The sequence below is a fragment of the Podarcis liolepis genome (genome assembly GCF_965112155.1).
Source record: "Podarcis liolepis genome assembly, chromosome: 12".
Classification (NCBI taxonomy): Eukaryota; Metazoa; Chordata; class Lepidosauria; order Squamata; family Lacertidae; genus Podarcis; species Podarcis liolepis.
In genome coordinates, this window is record NC_139563.1 from 23,929,090 (window position 1) to 23,948,307 (window position 19,218).

The 19,218-nt window shown below is 41.1% G+C and overlaps 1 protein-coding gene across 1 annotated transcript in view; it reads right to left on the reverse strand.

Annotated features, from left to right (window-relative positions):
- Positions 1 to 19,218, reverse strand: part of MALRD1 (MAM and LDL receptor class A domain containing 1) — a 226,792-nt gene that overhangs the window by 5,239 nt on the left and 202,335 nt on the right. Inside the window, exons 38-41 of the mRNA XM_083467342.1 lie at positions 13,897 to 13,979; positions 13,708 to 13,804; positions 4,692 to 4,755; positions 788 to 853 (exon numbers count right to left, since the gene is read on the reverse strand). Coding sequence (XP_083323468.1) covers positions 788 to 853; positions 4,692 to 4,755; positions 13,708 to 13,804; positions 13,897 to 13,979 — 310 coding nt within the window. The remainder of the gene's footprint in view (positions 1 to 787; positions 854 to 4,691; positions 4,756 to 13,707; positions 13,805 to 13,896; positions 13,980 to 19,218) is intronic.

The window sequence follows — 19,218 nt, forward strand, 5'->3', positions numbered from 1 at the left end:
GAGAATTGGCAGGTTGCCAGGGTGACGTGTGTGTGTGTGTGTGTGTGTGTGTGTGATGTCACAAAAAAATGTCATTTTTGAAATCTAAAGATGTCCTGGGCACAAGAAGGAGAAAGTAGACAGAACTCTATGCAGTGCAGACTGAGAGGCACAACTGGTTGCTGCTTTGGATGCCAAGCTAGCTGAAGCTACAAGAGGGGCAAGATATAATGTTCTGCACCCCCTATACTGAACAATTTAAGTTTAAATATTTGTAAAATAAACCATATTTCTTAAGTCATGACAGTGTCTGTCCCATCTTGACTCCCAATGGAAACATGACTCTGGGTAAGTGCCTGGAACCCCATGGAATCTTGCTCCCGCTTGGGAGGGATTGGGAATGGCACGCACCCTTCGTAGCACTGTTCTACATTAATAAACTTTTTCTTTTGCATGAGCAGCTTAGACATATGCAGGTACTCAATGCAAGACGTGCACCAAGGTGAACAAGGTTTGACCGGGTCAGAACCTCTAGAACCCATATTTAAATCCATTGAAAATGGATTCCTGCTCCATCCTTACATATGAACCACTTTCTTAGCAAAGTAGCTGATGAAACCAAACTACTGTATTAGTATTCTAGTACCAATTAGCAAATGTACACAAGGCTTTTATATGCAGCCCTGAGCAGTTTCAGAAGGATGTACTCCTCATCTACCGGTCGTGGATTGGAATCATTTTAACAATTCATTCTAGGGCACATAATTCTTTCAGAAAGCATTTTTAAAAGAACACTATTCACACCTACCTCCTGCTGTGCCTGCCACGGAGAAACACTGATCTGAACTCCCAGTGAGGCAGCATACTCTGTAGACTACAAAAGAGACAGGCATTAGCTTCGGGCCAACCTTTTTCAACAGTGAACAAAACAACAGTAATAGTGCCAACTCTATCAGTCCTAAAGCTTGCAGCTTAAAAAAAAAGAAAATAAAATACTCATATCATAAGCTGCCTAGGGAACCTGGTGTTATTTTTAGGAGAGTGCTAGCAAAGCCTCTTGGACTGCTGCGTGGGTCTGGTAAACTTTCTGAATGCACATATTGCTAAAACCAGAAGAGCCAATGGCAATACATTGACATACCGGTAATTGGTCTTCTGCTCATTAGGACAGAAAATGGAAGGGAGATTTTAGTGTCCCAATCCTAAGACAAGCTGCAGTAGCAGGTAAGAAGTGAAGTTCCCCAAGGATCTCCATTGGCACCAGGGATTCTTAACTTGTCCATAAGTGACCTGAAGTTAGTGGTGGCCATGTTTGCAGATGACAACAAATAATGCAGGGGCAAACAAAAAAGGACTGCAAAGAGCTGGCAACTGTGGTTCAGTGTAGGCAAGTGTAACGTAATGGACATTGGGGCAAATAACCTTGACTCCACAAATATGCTAGTGTCCAACAGCTGTGGAAGCAAGGTGAATTCCATGCTAGGGGTCATTAAGAAAGGGACAGAAAATTAAAAAATAAGAATATTGTGATGCCTTTATGAAAATCTATGGTGTGACCACACTTGCAATATTGTATACAGTTCAGGCCACCAAACCTTGAAAGGATGCTGCCACGGAGCTGGCAAGAAGGAAAACTAAAATAACTGAAGGGTCTCAGCAGCTCAAATACAAGTAAATAATTTTTAGTTTTTTTAAACATAGAGGGTAAGTGGAAACATGATAGAGGCTTATACAATTATGTCTGGTGTGAAGAGGTTTTGTCTTTCTCTCATAATACTGGGAGTTGGGGTCATACAATGAAGCTGAATTTTAGAAGATTCAAGACATAAAAGTTGTACCTCACACAGCACACAGTTAAACTAGGGAACCTGCTTCACAGAATCGTAGAGTTGGAATGGATCTCAAAGGCCATCTATTTCAACCCCCTGAAATGCAGGAATCTGACAGATGGCCACCCAACCTCTGCCTGAAAACCTCCAAGGAAGGAGAGTCCGTAGAATGTGGTGGTGGCCACCAACTTAAGTGGAATTAAAGGGAGATTAGGCAAATTAAATGGCTCCTAGTCATGATGGCTATATGCCACCTCCAGGATTAAAGGCAGGATGCCTGACTATCAGTTGCTGGAGGAGCAACAGCAGGAGATGGGTACTGTCCTCATGTCCTGGTTGAGGGTTTCCATTAGGTACCTACTTAGCCAAAGCAGAGACAGCACCTTGCGAACAAAGGTCTGTATAGTTAAAGCTATGGTTTTCCAAGTAGTGATGTATGGAAGTGAAAGCTGGACCATAAGCTGGCTGATCACCGAAGAATTGATGCTTTTGAATTATGCTGCTGGAGGAGACTCTTGAGAGTCCCATGGACTGCAAGAAGATCAAGCCTATCCATTCTGAAGGAAATCAGCCCTGAGTGCTCACTGGAAGGACAGATCCTGAAGCTGAGGCTCCAATACTTTGGCCACCTCATGAGAAGAGAAGACTCCCTGGAAAAGACCCTGATGTTGGGAAAGATGGAGGGCACAACGAGAAGGGGACGACAGAGGACGAGATGGTTGGACAGTGTTCTTGAAGCTACCAGCATGAGTTTGACCAAACTGTGGGAGGCAGTGGAAGACAGGAGTGCCTGGCGTGCTCTGGTCCATGGGGTCACGAAGAGTCGGACACGACTAAATGACTAAACAACAACAACCTACTTAGCCACTGTGGGAAACAGGATCCTGGACTATATAGGTGTTTTTGATCTGCAGGGCTTCTCTTATGCTCTTAGAACAGGGTGCTTATAATGGGGCATTTTAACAGCTATGGCAATGCTATGTCACAAAACATGCTTCCAGGCTGGCTATGCTCTGCTATTGGACAATCATTACAGGCAGTTACCATGTCAAAAATCCTTAGAGTCACAATGTCTGATTTGTCAATTGCTCATTAGAAATGCAGTTACATTCAGTGATCAGGTTCCTTACAATACATGCACCACAGATGCAGAGAAAGAGAAAGAGAGGGACAGGTGCTCTTTGAGTCCCATTAAACAAGGGCATAATTTTGAAGAAGCTAAGCATACTTAGATACTAATGAAATAAGTGGTTCAGGCAGCCCAACCTATGCATGTTCACTTAGAAGTTCCACTTTGCACAATGAGACTTATTTTCCAAAAAAAAAGGTGCACAGAATTGAACTTCCAGTTCAGTTCTTAAATCACACTAATTTTAATGAAACTTCTTCTAGATCGGCCTGAGTAACTTTCAAATATTTAAGGAAAACAAAAGGAATTCAATCAGAGCACCTTAGGCTATCTTAATTTGCACTGAAAAGATAGCTTCTGATTCTGACATCATCATGCTTCTATTTTTCAACCTGCCACTAAATGTATCCTGCCTGGATCTGTTTGAACAAACATAAGAGCGCAGAGATGAAATTGGAAGGACTGCAACGAGTGTATTTCTAACACAGACACAGACCTCTTACAAGTGAATGACAAAATTGCAACTGAATCAATCTAATCTAAAATCAGATGTGAGGAGGCTTTTACTGAAAGTAAGTGACACATCATGGTTAATTTTACTTAAGAGACGAGCAAAATCTTATCACATATTCATGAAAAGACAAAGGAAGTTTTGTTTGTCACTGCAATCCTGCACTGCAGTGCTGATCAGAGCATGGCAGAGAAGATGCAATAAACTTAATTTGCTTCTTGATTCCAAATAGTTCTAGATAAAGTCCATTTCATTAGTTTTTAATAAATAGAGTTAATAACTATCACAAGTGGTTGCAAAGTAATTGTAAATACAGTCAGAGGAACATCATAGAGATTTAACGCAGAGCAAAGTTTCTGGCCCATAGTGTTGTTTGGTGTTTGCCTCTATTTTTAGAAAGCACGAAGGCGATATGCACCAAATAGGTTCCTAATTCCATTTGTAGGGTTTTTACAACAACAATAAGCTCTTTGCCCCTAGCAAATGCGATTCGGGAAGCTCAAGCCAAAGAGTAAATTTTCTGCTACATTTGGTTTGCTCTCAGTACAATTTTGCTGCTGTACATATTTTGACACCTTGGTGACAGGATTAAAAAGAAGGCTGCACACAGCATTTCATGTTTCTGGAATTTCAGAGGAGTTGCACGAGTATCACAGGTGGAGTGAAGGAAATACTAGTCTTTTATGGATGCAACCCATCAAGCGCTACAGTTATACAATTGCCATATTTTGCAAATCAATGCATCCAAAAATGCCATACCAGGTGAGATGATTTTATCCAGTGTTGTCTGCTCTGCTTTACAGTAGTTCCACAAGATTTCACTCCAAGGACTTTACTTACCATCTACTTTGTTTAATTGAAGACGCCAAAGATTGAACCTGCAAAGCATGTGTGATACCACTGCTACCCCCAGCTTCAGAGAGAATATGAACAGAAACTCACGCTGGCGTCTCCTGGATTTACCAGCCTTCGGCAAAAATAATAACTGTGGCAGCAGAGATATTCCTAGCACTGAATTGCCTTCAGAGTAGAGTTTACCAGCGTGCTGAGAATAACGTTGCAACAGGAATCTGTTCACAACTGTCAGTAAGAAATGTCATAGTTTTGAAACGCTTGTATTCTCCATTTAAATACCTTCACTGAGGGATCCTCTCATTTCATTTGATGGACAATATACTGAGAAAACAATTGTAGGTTTATTCTATCCATTTCCACATGTGTAGGAAAGGCTGCTTCCACCCACCTTTACACTCCGTGCCTCATAAAGTGGGTTGTCAAATGCAGTTTTGAGGATCTCTTCCTGTTTCCTATAAAAAGACACAATGTCAAAGGCTACTGCAAGTTGAGACTACTTTAGGTTACGAAGATGACAGGAGTCAAAGGGGAAACAAGGACCAAAATAAATTCAGATAAAATGATACCCTAGTAATTAGAATTATGCCATGGGAAATACAATAAAAATGGCTTCTTTTCCATCAAAGTGCTAAATTAAATGGACTTTCCAATCTTAGATCCTCCCCTGGAGGGGCAAAGAAGATTTTCATTGCATTCTAAATACCATTTGATGCAATTTGTGACCAAAAGGGTCACAATTTGAATATCATCATCATCATCTGAGCAAAACAATTTAATCCAAAACCTGTAATTCCCAAAGAAACATTCCAATGGAACAGAAAAATATCCCAGCTGCCCACAAAGGTCTTTCAAGTTGTTCATCTGAATCAAATCCGAGGTATCGTTTTTAACTGCAAACCTTCTGCAAAAAAAACCTGAGCCTGGTATTGGACCCTCTAAAGTTTCCCATATAAAAGAAAGCTCTATTTCTGCTACAGCTGCCAAAGAAATGATTAATTCTTGAAAGATTACAGTATATTCTTTTACATAACTACACAAGAAAATCAATGGATAAAAAGGGTATAGCTATTCCAAAAATATCCCAAATAATGTGGGAAATTCCCCCTCAGCCATTTGTTTTTTTCATGTCTCTCCCCCCGCACCCTGCCAATATTATGGAGATCTGCATTTAGCCTTATATGTCTCCAACAAAAATTACTTAGGCTAATATGAATTTTGTGTTGTTTTGCCAGACTTATATATCATTTAAAAATGTTTCTCACAAATTAGTAGCAATGGTCAGAATTCATTCCTTAATATTCTCTTACATTTTTGCTGTTACAGCAAAGTCTTTGCTCTGTTTTCCAGCACAGAAATCCTCCCCCAATAAATACGTTATAGATCTGACCTAAGAATATGTGGTCTACTCATTGCAAGAGGGGCAGAGAGAGGTGGGCAAGAGCTTCAAAGCAGACTAAACAGGATTTGCAAAAAGGGCTTAATAACCTATATTCCACACTATATTGCTGCTTAATTCTGAGAGTGTTTTTAACTCTGCTTGGAGCGCTCTCCTGCTTGAAAGTGTGCAAACACCTATGTTCTAATTCTAGGCATCCAGACGATTCTTTTGTTCATTACCCACATGTGGATCAAATCTATTTTCCCCTCCACAATATCTACATTAGAAAAAATGATGCATGGGGAAAGGAATAGCCACCTGTCTTTTAGCTCCATGGTCCTGATGAAATTCACCAACACCCTTCCCTGGTGCTGCTGGTTTTTAAAGAATTGTAAAGAGGTGGCAGATTGCTGATGTCTTTTATGGCCTGGCCTTCAGGGCCAGCTGCAGATTATCAGAATCTTTAAAACAAAGCAGCTTCTTACTACTGAAACGAGTGTAATTTAGAACACCCTCCACCCCAACCCACACTTCTTCTTTTTTAAAAAAAGAAATCAGCTATGTTAGCAAAGGCAGTAACAAGCTCCCTAGTCGGAAAAGTAATAATCCATGTGTTGCTAGAAACCATCAATTGTGTGCAGAAATGGCTTGCTTGCTTTAACATTGTGGTTCCGACAAACAGCGGTTGAGTCAAAGTCACTTCAGTTAATTACATGGCTAGGACTCTAAAACCACATACCCCAACATTGTCCCACTGACCTTAAGGAGCCTTTTATTTGCAACGCCGTTTCAGCTGCCTTTGCCATTAAGTGCATTGATTTAAATATTTTACCTGGACAGCCAAGTCTTAGGCTGCAGCCCAGTGCACATGTACTGGGGAGTAAAATCCATGGAACTCCATCTCAGTCAACTATATAGGATTGTGTTCCTAGACTATCATGATGTAGAGGCTTCACATACTATAGGCAACTCCCTGTTTGTGCAGGGGATGTGTTCTGGGTCATTGTATGCTTCAGTGGTCAGGCATAAGCCCGTTCTGCCCCTGTTCCACCCCTGTTCCTCCCGCTTCCATAGCTGAAATGACATGCACAAAATGATCACCATCTGCATTAGTACATTTGGGGTAAGTGGGTATGTATATGCATGTATGTATGTATGTATGTATGTATGCAATGCTTTTTTTTCTAAAAAAATGTTTAGGGGTACTCTCATTTTCCTACTCTTATTGAAATACTGCTCCTCAATGAAGGGCAGTTTAGGGATACGTGTACCCCTGTGTCTCCCCTAGAAAAAAGCACTGTATGTATGTATCTGTCTATCAATCCATCCAAGTTTGCCTCCAGTCTACTGAAGTTGACTAGAGACACATACCCTTCTCAACCATTACATCCTAGACCCATTTCCACCCCCACCACCACCCCCACTGAAGATTTCTGTCAGCAATTTTACTTGCTATTTTTTTAAAGGAAAAAAACAAGAAGGCTCTTCTAAAAAGTCCCAAAGAGTAATTTGAGCTAATCTCATTCTTATAATGTTTACTTGTTGTCTGACATAATACAGACATTCCCCTTATTGGAAATAATAGCTCATGGTTAAAGTAATCAGCAATCTAGCCTTCGCAAGGACTCACAATTATGAAGCTGTGTTGCCACTTTATAGCAAGAAGGAGAAAGCCAACCCACGGCCTGCAACTTGTCCAAAGTAATCAGAAAATAGGCCAGAATATTATACTCATTCATATTATCGTACTTTGTCTATGAAAGGAAAACAGAAAATAGTTCCAACTTAGCAAGGCTAGAGAGAAAAAGCAGGGATCAATTTGAAGTTTGGGGAGAAAATGCTGGTGGCCTGGATTTCTGGAGAAAACAAATGTTTAGTGAAAGAGTTCAGTCAGTTTTTAAAAATAGTAACCAAAAATACTGTTGAGAGGAAAACTTAAATCATATTGGATTGCCAATGTAGAACACATGGAGAACTGGTTTTTTTGTGTCTCCCCCCAAACTTATAATATATAGAGTTACAAAAAATTATTATGCAACATGCATTTCACAGCAGATATCTCATCCTTACCAACCAAAGTTTGAGACAGGCAATACAGATCACAAAAAAATTAATCAAGGCTTAAAGAACTCCTAGAATAGCAATAAGCATTTGGGTGCCCTCTTATTGCGATTATTTTCTTTTACAATATCTCCACTCTTTCTTTTGTCCCAAGTCCTCAATGCAACTTGAGCCACAGCTCTGTGGAAGTCACTGTTCCAAATGACAATCCCATATGACTGGGGGGCTGCGTCTGATTGGGCAATCACTTAAGCCAGGACTGATTGAAAGGATCTTTCCCATTGAAACAACAGTCATCAATAGAGTAGCATAATTCAGCTGCCCTAATTGATGGGGAGGGGGATTGTACCTGTGTTAGCTGTGGCACCATATCATTTATATAAAAGTTTAAAAGTGTGGGAGCCAATATGCAGCCTTGTTTCACGCCTCTTAATGTCCTGAATGCTTCCGAGAGACCTCCCTTTAAGCCCACTCTGACTCGTGTTTCAATACCACTATACAGTTCAAGAATTAATAATAATGGTTGTGGGTCTATATTAGCATTTGAGAATTTCTCCCACAGTCTGTTACGATTGATTGAGTTGAAAGCAGCAGATAGGTCAATGAAGGGAGCAAACAGGTTACATTTGCTTTGATTGATATATTTGTTAATAATATGAGACAGTGTAAAGCAGTGGTCAGTAGTGCTATATAGTGTGGACATTATGGAACTGGATGGTCCAATGGCCTGACTCAGCATAAGGCAGATTCCTGTGTTCCTAACCTAGTGTACAATTCCTTTGTGCACAAGGATTCAGCCCCTCCATTGATGTGAATCAGGATCCTACATCTTGCTGCACACAGATCTCTGCACCAGGTTGCTCATGTAGGAGGACCAAGTAGGAAAAAGCTTGCTGTCATCTGAGATATGGAGAAGCCAGCCCCTACTCCATCTCACCTTCACTTGAGATGCCACCTAATAAGCAAGAAAAACCCTTTGAAGTGTGTGGGGGGGTGATGCCAACCAACCTATGAAATAAACTGACCCCTCAGATACAAACTTTCAAAGGTGCACAAAAGGTTCCGTAAATATAACTAACATGCTCTTTTATCAGTGCAAAGTTCTGCTGTGCACAATTTGAGCTGGGGAAAAAGGAATCTTATTTATTCCATTTATTCCATTCAGCTGATGAAACATGGGTCAAGATAGACTCCAGTCAAGTCAAGTGGCGCTTTTGTTGATTGGCTCAGAAATCCTGTACCATTATATTTCTTGCTTGATTAGGCTCTTAATACATAGCCAGGTCCACCTCCTTCTACACTTCACTTCTTCCTCAGGCACTTTCTGCCCTTTTACATCATTTTCTACTGGGGGTCTCCGTATCGCTCATTATTGCCACTCCCAACTCCATCTCAAAGGACAAATGGTTTTGTTGTTTGCTTCTGAATAGCAAAAGAACATTCTATGCCGTTTCTTTGCATTCTGTCACACACATAGTCACAAACATATAATATGTGTCAAGGCATGTCCTTTGGAGAAAAGACTAAGGGGACTATGAATTAAAGCTCTCTTAAATTCTGGTGAAGCAGATTTCTAGCTGGTGAAGCAGAATTCTGGTGAAGCAGATTTCTAGCTGACAATAAATGATTTTAAAGAAACTATAAATAGATAAAAGTGATTATTCAGAGAAGAGGATAATATGTGCTTTCTCCTTCCTACCTGGAAGTAAGATATTGTTACTCATTTATAACCTGCTATGCTCTTCATAGCTTCGAATTCAATTTGGATAAAAAGAGTAAATCAGGGGTGCACTGCAATCTGTTTAAAACTAAGTGGGAGTCAAAATATGTGAATACAGATGGAACCACAACACATGGGAATTGAAGCTTTGGGCGTGTATTTTTTCTTACATAAGATATAATTAACTTTATAATGATTTCCAACACACTCTGGAGTCTTTTCCTTCTAAAGAAGACACAAGGATGGAAGGAATGGTGTCAGAAAGCAAGCCAGCACTGTAATTGACAGGCCCATCTGCCAACAGAGTAAAGCCTGGGGTGCCCAGCACAAAATCTGATGGGCCTACTTGTCTGAAATTTGGCAAGCTTCATTCTCTCAGAAGAGGCTAGCGTACCTGCAAATTTAATCCAGTTGTGTTTAAAAACTGTAAAAGGTAGAGGCACATTGCAATTTCCCCATTTAAATCAATGGCCTGCTCCTGTTATGGCTTAAGTTCTCCAGATCAGAGTGATTTATCCAGCAGAAGAACAATGTGCATTTAGAGAGATGGTTCATTAGATTCATAGCCATTGGCTTCAATGACTGATGCAGCTAAGCTGGATAAAATATCTTTGTTTTGGCATCTTTAGTTTAGGGGAAGGCCTTTGGCTCAGTTAACTGGCATCATGCCTTGCATGCAAAAGGTGTCAGGTTGACTCCCCAGTGTCACCATGTAGGGCTGGGAAAGACTATTTCCTGAAACCCTGGAGAGCTGCTGTCAGTCAGTGTTGACAGTATTGAGTTAGATGGATTGAGTTGGTGTAAGGCAACTTTGCATGATCTGGACGAAGTTGGTGGCACTTACCGTAATTCCCATTGAAATAATTGATAAAACTTAATCACGAGTTAGCTTAAATCTCACTGATTTTAATACAAAAGAAGAGCAACTAGTTTAGCCTTGATCCACCCCACTGCATTTAATTCAAGCTTGAAATAAAATGAAAAGAGGATGAACACAAATATTTTCCTCCTACACACCAATCAGCTGAAAGACATTAAAGTCCTTTACCCTCATCCAGTCAAATGAGGACAGCCGCCAATGAAAGAGGTAAACAGCTGCTGACTGCTAGCTATTTTCTAGTCCTTTGCTCCAAAACGAAATCTCTAGAGTTTAGACATCATTAATATGCAAAGCCTTGATATTCTAACCAGTTAGGAATTTCTGAACAAAAAGTTTGTTCACTGTGTTAACCAGAAGCAACAGGGTTACTCCTATATCTGCTTTTCATTGAGACAAAGACATGTCCTTCTGCCAAGCCACAGGGTTGGCTGTTGTTGAGTTACATCCAGGAAGAGTTCCAGTCCTGCAAACGACTTTTCCAGATGACTGACTGAAAACTTGGCATTTCACAAAAAAAGAAGCTAACGTGAAGCTTTCTTGGAAGCTACACTCTTACCAGGTGTAATGAAGAATATTTAGCACTGCAAGTGTCAAACCTGTATGAAATGGTAGTTCAACATAAAACAACAGTTCAGCCTCTTTGCCAACCACTATAGCCTGATATTTTCAAAAACAGACTTTAGGGTCATATAAGCCTGTAGGTCAGGGCTAAAGAACCTGTGGAACCCCAGATGCAGCTGGACTACAACACCCATGATTCCCAACCATTGGCCATGCTGGCTGGGGCTGACAGGAGTTGCAGTCCAGCAAAAGCTGGAAGGTCACAAGTTTCCCACCCCTGCTGTACGTTTATCTCACTTCCAGGGCTTTCTTCAGCCAGAACTTGCCTGAACTCAGTTCCAGCACCTCTCAGGTAGGCACCATTGCCATTATAAGCAAGCAAGGGAGGTGTTCCTAGTGAGTTCTGGCACCTCTTTTTCTAGAAAAATAGCACTGCTCACTTCTGAATAGGGCATTCACATTAGCAATACATTTGAAGGATTAGTTGCAACTGCTGAATCTGAAACAGACTACAATAAGGTCTTCCTTTTACTGTGTACCTGTATCCAGAGGTTATCCTATGTTCTGCGGCACTTCTTAAGCCTTCCACCTGGTCTGTCCTAACCACCAACATCAACCCACAGCACCCTTCAAGACAGCTGTCCACCACCCAGCCCAGCACAATCCCTTCTGTATTGCATATTGCATGAATTTATCTCCATACAATTTGCTTTTCATCATATAACTTTCACTTTTCTCATATGTTGCTCCATTAATCACTTTTTCTTCAAGGGGTGCAATAACTATAGACTAGACTTTCACAAAGCTTTATCTTAATTGACTTTTTCACCAGTAAAATACATGAAGTGGAATTGGAATATGGACACACAACACTTTTACATGAATTTGTCCTCTGGCACGAAGCCTTGAAGCTGAATTTCCTAGGTCAGATGTTCCTCCCGGGTAAATGACAGTGCTATGTTCGCCAGCCAGTTGCCTCAAGCCATCAGAGCACTATCATGTGCATAGATTTATTTGGGCTTCTGTCAGTTATAAATTTTGCTGAGCTGGATGTTCTGAGGCACAGAAGAAACTTCAAAGGAAATAATTTCTGAAATTATCAATACAGCTGGTCCTACACACTTGGAATTTATATTTTGACATCATGGAGGTCAAGAGTCCTTTGCAAGTTTAATTCTATTTAGCAAGTAACCTCCTTGGTGATGATGACACTCCATATCCTTGTCTGATACACACCCTCTGATACACACTTCTCTCACCAACATCAACTCACAGAAGCCCTATTCCATAGTTCCTATTGCTCCCCAGCCCCCACCATAAATGGGGGGGGGGGAGAATTCGGAATAAGCTAAAGGAAGAAATATCCTGGTATTTTCCCCTGCAGTATAATCCCATACTCCCAAAAGGCATTGCTGCACAATAAATGCACCTGTACTTTATCAAGCACCGATAAAAACATGCTCAAGTTGTCACAGCAGCACATATTTCCATACCTCTTGAAGCTCAATGTTTTATTTATTTATTATTTTCACACTTATATCACACCTTTCTTCCAAGGAGCTCTAAGTTGTGCATACAACTCCCCCTCTTCCCATTTTATCCCCACAACAACTCAGAGGTAAATTAGGCTGAGAGACTGAGGCACATTTTTGACTGATTATGCAGAAAGGATATAACCTAAGGTAGGCGTATAGAGGGGAAAATTTCAAAAAGGAAACTAAAACAGAGTAGGACAGAACAGATGACCTGCAATGACCATACCTTCCCCAAGCAGGTGTGAATACATAAAACTGCCTCATGTCGAAACAGATCATGTTGGTCCAGAATTGTGTACTCTGAGTGGGAGTTGTTCACCAGTGTCTTAGTCTTTCCCAGTTGGGCCACCTAAGATCTTTTCAGCTAGCGATACAGAAGATTGAACCTTGAAACATATGCATGTGCCCAGCTTTGAAACACTCTCCGATTACTAGCATAAGCAAAGCTGACTGCGAGATCCATCTGGCATGCAGACTGCTCACAGACTCAATTCAGCACACATTGGCATGGCTTGAGAGTAAAGCAGAGCAAATTTCAGGCAGTGCTCTGGGAATATATAGAAGTCCGAAGCTGCTCCAGCAAGGAACAAGCTGAAACTGGGTCCTTCTGCAACAGTAGGACTAATTGCTAGCAGTCCAATTGCTAGCAGCATCTGTGCTGCAAGATGCTGCTTTATTGAAAGGGGCCAGCCCTTCTCCAGTTATCTCCTACTCCTGTAGAGGAGCCTCAGGTGTTCCTGAGCCTTCTGCAGTGGAGTTAGAGGAAGGCAATGCCATAACCTTGGGGGGTGGGTACAGCCATGCAGTTTCATCTGGTAACAGTGGTTCTGGGGCTGGCCCTGCGTGCCCTTCTGTTTCAGGTTCGGAGTCCTTGCCTCCATCACCCCATGATGGTCCCTGGTCCCTGACACTATGGAAGCTAGTGTTCATTTGCTGCTTGATTTGCCTTTGGAAAGGTTTTGCAAAATGCCACAACTATCCCTTGAAACTGCCCCTAAAATCAATGTTGCTGAATTTCTACGAGCATAGGGCTTTAATGTGTCTTTAAAACCACTCGTGCTCAAGCAATCAAGTTTCAACTTATTCCCCTTTGACCCTTCTATCCACATGAAGTTGTCTAGGGTTGAAAAACTTTTGTAGTATTCTTGTTGGTGCACAGCCCTGAGGCAAGATTAAAAAGCTGAACTAAGAAAATGGGCTGCTATTCCCTCTGCTTTGTTCCACACCGGGGCCTGATTTTCTTTGTATACAATGAAAGACTTCACTTACGTTCTTGGCAATTTCCTCTTTGAAAGGATGCATGAAACAGCGACTGCAATTTCAATCAACAGGAAAGCTAATCCAATCCCTAGCCCAGTCCAAGTATCTGCAGAGACAAGCAAGGGAATGAGATAAATAAGCAAAGAAACGTATCCACAAAATTGCCTGAAGATATTTTATTGATTTGACTGGACTCACCATTTTGCAGGGAACCAGAAGATGGAGTCGGAGGAGACTTAGCCTTCATGTGGCAACGGTTTCCCTTCCACTCCTTTTCACATCTGGTTATGGTGGGTGGGGAGGATTGTGGTCAGACATGAAAAAATGAATATTAAATCTGCACCATAACATATAATGTGGCACAAACAGAGCCTAGTACTTAAAACATGAGGAATAAGTTCAATAATGCAACTGAATTGAGCAATACATAATCTGTCAATGTCCATGTAAATGTGTGAATAAGATTTGCTTGGAATCTAGCTCAGAATTAACATGTACATCTTAAATGTCCAGAACAAACTGGAAGGACAGGAAAGCAGAACACGATAGCATTCATCACCATAGCCAGTTCCATGGACCTATTTGGGAGCTAATGGAGAAAACATTTTGTTTACTAATTAAAAGAACAAATCTTGTTTCTCTTTTTGTTTTACTTCCCCTTCCAGGAAACATTAGGGTTTTAATTTTTTTTGCCAAATTGCCACTCCAAAATTAGGCAGCAAATTATACCAATTTAAACACCCCACAGTTTATACCTAAGTATTTGCATCTTCCCTTACTGATGTGCTGACAGTGTCCTGGCAACCTGTGCTAATACAAACACCCTGTGTTGTGATTTCACACTACAGTGGTACCTCTACTTATGAACTGAATTTGTTCTGGAGGTCCGTTCTTAACCTGAAACTGTTCTTAACTAGAGGCGTGCTTTTTCTAATGGGGTCTCTTGCTGCTGCTGCACCGCCGGCACACGATTTCCATCCTGGGGCAAAGTTCTCACCTCGAGGTAACTCTTTCAGGTTAGCGGAGTTTGTAACCTGAAGCGTTTGTAGCTGAGGTGTTTGTAACTCAAGGTACCACAGTATTAGTAAAGAGGCTCTAGTCCTACAGATGCTTTTCAGTCTTGACTGAAAAGTAACCAACCACCATATTGCAAGCCCCAAAGTCTCTTATTTAGGGCATTTCTGGTTGTAATGCTCACTTTTCTCTAAATCTACTGCCTTTTTAAAGCTAGGTAAGGTGAAGATGCTCTTAACTGTTTACTCCTTTGACCAAATATATGGTACTCTGCTCGTTTTGGATGGGGTTGCATGTCCCAAAGTACTTAGCTCGAGGGTGCTTTTAGACCTGGCCCTTATCTTGGATGCATGTGACACAGGAAAGCCTTTTACTAACTGAAACTGAAACTGGTGCTTCAATTATGGCCCCCTTTGGACAGAAACAGCTTGGTCACAGTCCATGCCCTACTAACACCCAGTTCAGACTACTGCAATATTTTGCATGTGAAGCTGCCTTTGAAGACTACTCAGAAACTTTGGTTAATGTAGAATGTGGAGCAAGCTTTCCTGTCTGGTACTAGCATCATGGACTATATCTTTCCAATACTGAAAGAATTTCATGGGCTTCCTATTTGTTTCCAGGCATAATTCAAAGCACTGATATCAACGTCATAGCCTTTCATACAGTAGCCTGGGGTTTGCGTATCAGAAAAACTGCCAAATGATGTTGCCTGGGTATTAAGGTCTTCAGAAATAAGTAAGAGGACAACAGATATTTAAAAATAAATAAATAAATAAATGGAAGACAATCCCACTATTATGTATCTAGTCTTAAAGGAAAGAGCGAGTTTCTTTGAATGTGGAAAAAACGTCGATGCACAGATTAAAGATGAAGCAAGCAAAAGACAAAAAGCTGCAGTTCTGGAAAGATGGAAACTGGCAAGGGAAGCAATGAAATTAGATCTCAGGAGATTGGGTGGAACAGTGATGAAATCAGGGAAAGAATCAGAGCGAGAGAGGCAAAAGAGAGAGGGAAGATGTAGAGGGGAAAACAACAATGAAAAAACGAGAAAATATAGATCTGTGATTTTTTTTTTAGCCATATGATTACTCTTCTAGATAACCATTTCAAATAGGCAGCAAACCTGCAATTGTCAGCCTTGGATTTGCAAAATAACAAAGCAGCAACTTGATATATGAGCTGTTGCACAATATTCGGGGCTGCATGACACCACTGTCTGTGCTTTTAGATGATAGGCATGAGGGCCCAGTTAAGCCAAATACAAATAATATTGTTATACACTCCATACTTTGCAAGTGGTGAAAAATTTCAGAGGCAGCACTACACATGTTCCACTTCACTTGGAGGAGAGCTCACTGGAGACTTAGGACTCCATTGCTGTATTTAGCCTATTTACAGGTAGTGCATCAGTGGAAGTACAGTGGTACCTCACAAGACGAATGCCTCGGAAGATGAAAAACTCGCAAGACGAAAGAGTTTTTCGTTTTTTGAGTTGCTTCGCAAGACAAATTTCCCTATGGGCTTGCTTCGCAAGACGAAAACGTCTTGCAAGTTTGTTTCCTTTTTCTTAAAACCGCTTGAAGAGGTGCAGTTGCGACTTGACCGTGCTTCGCAAGATGAAAAATTCACAAGACAAAAAAACTCGCAGAACGAATTAATTTCGTCTTGCGAGGCACCACTGTAAGCAGTAAATATACAGGTTCTCATCAGATCTCCATAGAAAGGCATCTTGTACCCTTAAGAGGCAGTCAGCCACCAGCTAATTCTCAGCTCTCTCTCCCCGTCCCTCTTTGTTTCAAAATGCCGCATTTGATCCTTCACACACACACACACACACACACGCCTCTCATCATCTTCCAAGTCCTGACAGTCTTCACAAAAAATTGTCAGCATTTTAGTGTCAATTTCTTCTAATATACCCATGACTGGCTGCAGAACAATTGCACTGCAAAATTCAGAGAAGTGTGAATTTGAAAGGATGGCTGTGTTTGGGTCCACCTCTTGTTTTGGGAAGGGTGAATTATTAAGTTCATTTTTAAATGTGAACGGAATATTTCTTCCCCCTCTGTGTGCTCACCTGAATTCTTTGAGCTGTGAGAAGTTCCAGGGGTTTGGTCTGGTCTCAGGTTTGGTTTTCTTTGGAAGGAGGTAACTGGAGATTTTTGGTTTCTTTACAACAAATAAATAGCTTGAGCATAGGTGGAGGTGAATATTGAAGGCTCCAATAGATTGCCAAATCCACCACTCCCACATCAAAACTCTAGGGTGACAAGTCAGTTGCAAGGAGATTACAGATCCCCAAGAAACCCAGCTTTGTTCTCAGTCTGCCTCAAAAAAAGCCACATTTTCCATTTGGTTCTTCTAACATTCAGACCTAGCTTGCCCCTTCCTGCAGGTCCTTGGGTGGGGGTGGGGTAAGGAAGAAAGGCATGTCTCTTCCAAAGCAATCTCTGTCTACTTCCTAGTAATTCAGGAAGATATAACAAATAGTTCCCATGGCAACAAATAATTCCCCAACAACTAGTGTCTGGCCACACTTGTCCAACCAACTTGACCACTACAGCAGTCTACCTCTTGTCTAAACCCCCCACTCTGACAATCATAGAAGCACATTCTTTGGAAAACATCCTGAAGGTGATCCAGCCCAATTCCAAGCTTGCAACACAAGATTTTACCTATGAATTCTTACGCCTCAATACAACGGGCCCCGGTTCGAAACCTACACTTGCCATGAACTCAGTAAGTTAGCATAATGCAAGTCACTGTCTCTAAGCCTCATTTGCACATCTGCAATTTGGGGATAACAACGATGACCTATCTTACAAGGTTAGCCTCTCTTATCACAGTGCTTTTTATCTTTTTGATGCCACAGACTAAGACAGCTACTCTCCTTGGGAGCATTTGTATGCAGAAACAGTGCTCAAGCAATGGATGGTACATGCAGCCCTCGGCAGTTTGGTCAACAACAACAACTACTGCTCTTCTCTTGCCATACTTGGGCTACACTGAACAACTCTTTAAAATCAGGAAGGAAAATGAGTTGTTTTCTTTCACCCAAGTTACTGCTATTGGGCTCAGTGTCTTGAGTAGCAGCCTGATGGTACACAAATAATATTGTGGAATAAAGATCTTCCAGGGAAGTGATCAAATATGTACCCTCTGTGGAATTTGTTCATTCTACACTAGCAAGGAAAGGAAAGGTTCCTTAATAAGCCTCCTTGCCAAAGTCCAATTTATTTTGAAGACAGGCAATTGTCAGAAGTTACCAAGGAAATCCCCTAGGCCACAAAGCTCTAAAATTTCCACATTAAATACAAGCAATTAATTTGCCCGGACTAATTGCTTCATGACTAACTAGCGGCAACACATTTTTGTAACTGTGCTTTATCATAAAAATGCCATCCATTTGCAATCTGAAGCCCAAAGATAACCATTTCTATACACAAAATATTTCAATATCCCGACAAGGAACATCCTTTTCCTGACAACATATGGCAGATGAGAGATAAACCAGCCAACAGGGTTCCTCCATTATCGTACATATCCTTATATCCAACTGCCAAAACGTTTTCTCCAATCTGCTTGGGAGGCACAGTCACACTGTAGGAAGAATGGTTGACTCATCCTGTTTGGACTCTACCCACAGGGCTGGATTTATAATGGTGCCATTTGGCAGAATGTTGGAAAGTGGGAGCAGGTTTCATTTTTTCTTCACTAAGCAATCAGTAATCCCCGGGGTCCTAAAGAGTTATGGACCCCACTCCATGCACTTTTCTGACTGTATGTTTTTCAATACCATTTTACTTGAAAAGCTAAAATAGTAAAAACATTATTTAAAAAAATCATTTAATAATGAAAGCAGTCCACAATGACCCACCCCCAGTGGCTACAGGCCAAGGGAGTAAACTCAGTTGAACACAAGGGGGATTAATATATCTAAAACACACAATAATCAGGCCAGATTAAGATTGGTTGAAACCTTGGATCTGCACTCATCTGAGGGGTGAGGAGAGAAAAATATGGCTATTTATAGTATCAAGATACACCACTCTGGTTAACGGAACCAAAATTTTACACCTAGGATACAAGCAGTAAATTTTCTTTTGCAGCCATTTTGTGTCTCCTATACTTTCACAACAGGTATGTAATGTAGGCTGGCTGAGTGTTGGTGACTGGCCTGATGAGAAAAATAATTCCTGTTACTTCTCAAGAAGCTACCATGGGGGAAGGGAAGGGGGAAGGAGAAGAAAAGACCCCATTGGATTATTTTTAGCTCAACACCCTCCCTTCAACAGAGAGAAGAAGAAAAAGGACTGTAAAAGCTATTGTTGCCTTCACTACCTTGACCCTTTATTGGATTTTGTGTATTTTGGGCAGACCGCACCTAGAATTCTATGGTCCAGTTCTGGACACCACAATTTAAGATGGATATAGACAGGCTGAAACATGTGCAGAGCAGGGCAACTAAAATGATGAAGGGTCTGGAAACCAAGCCTTATGAGA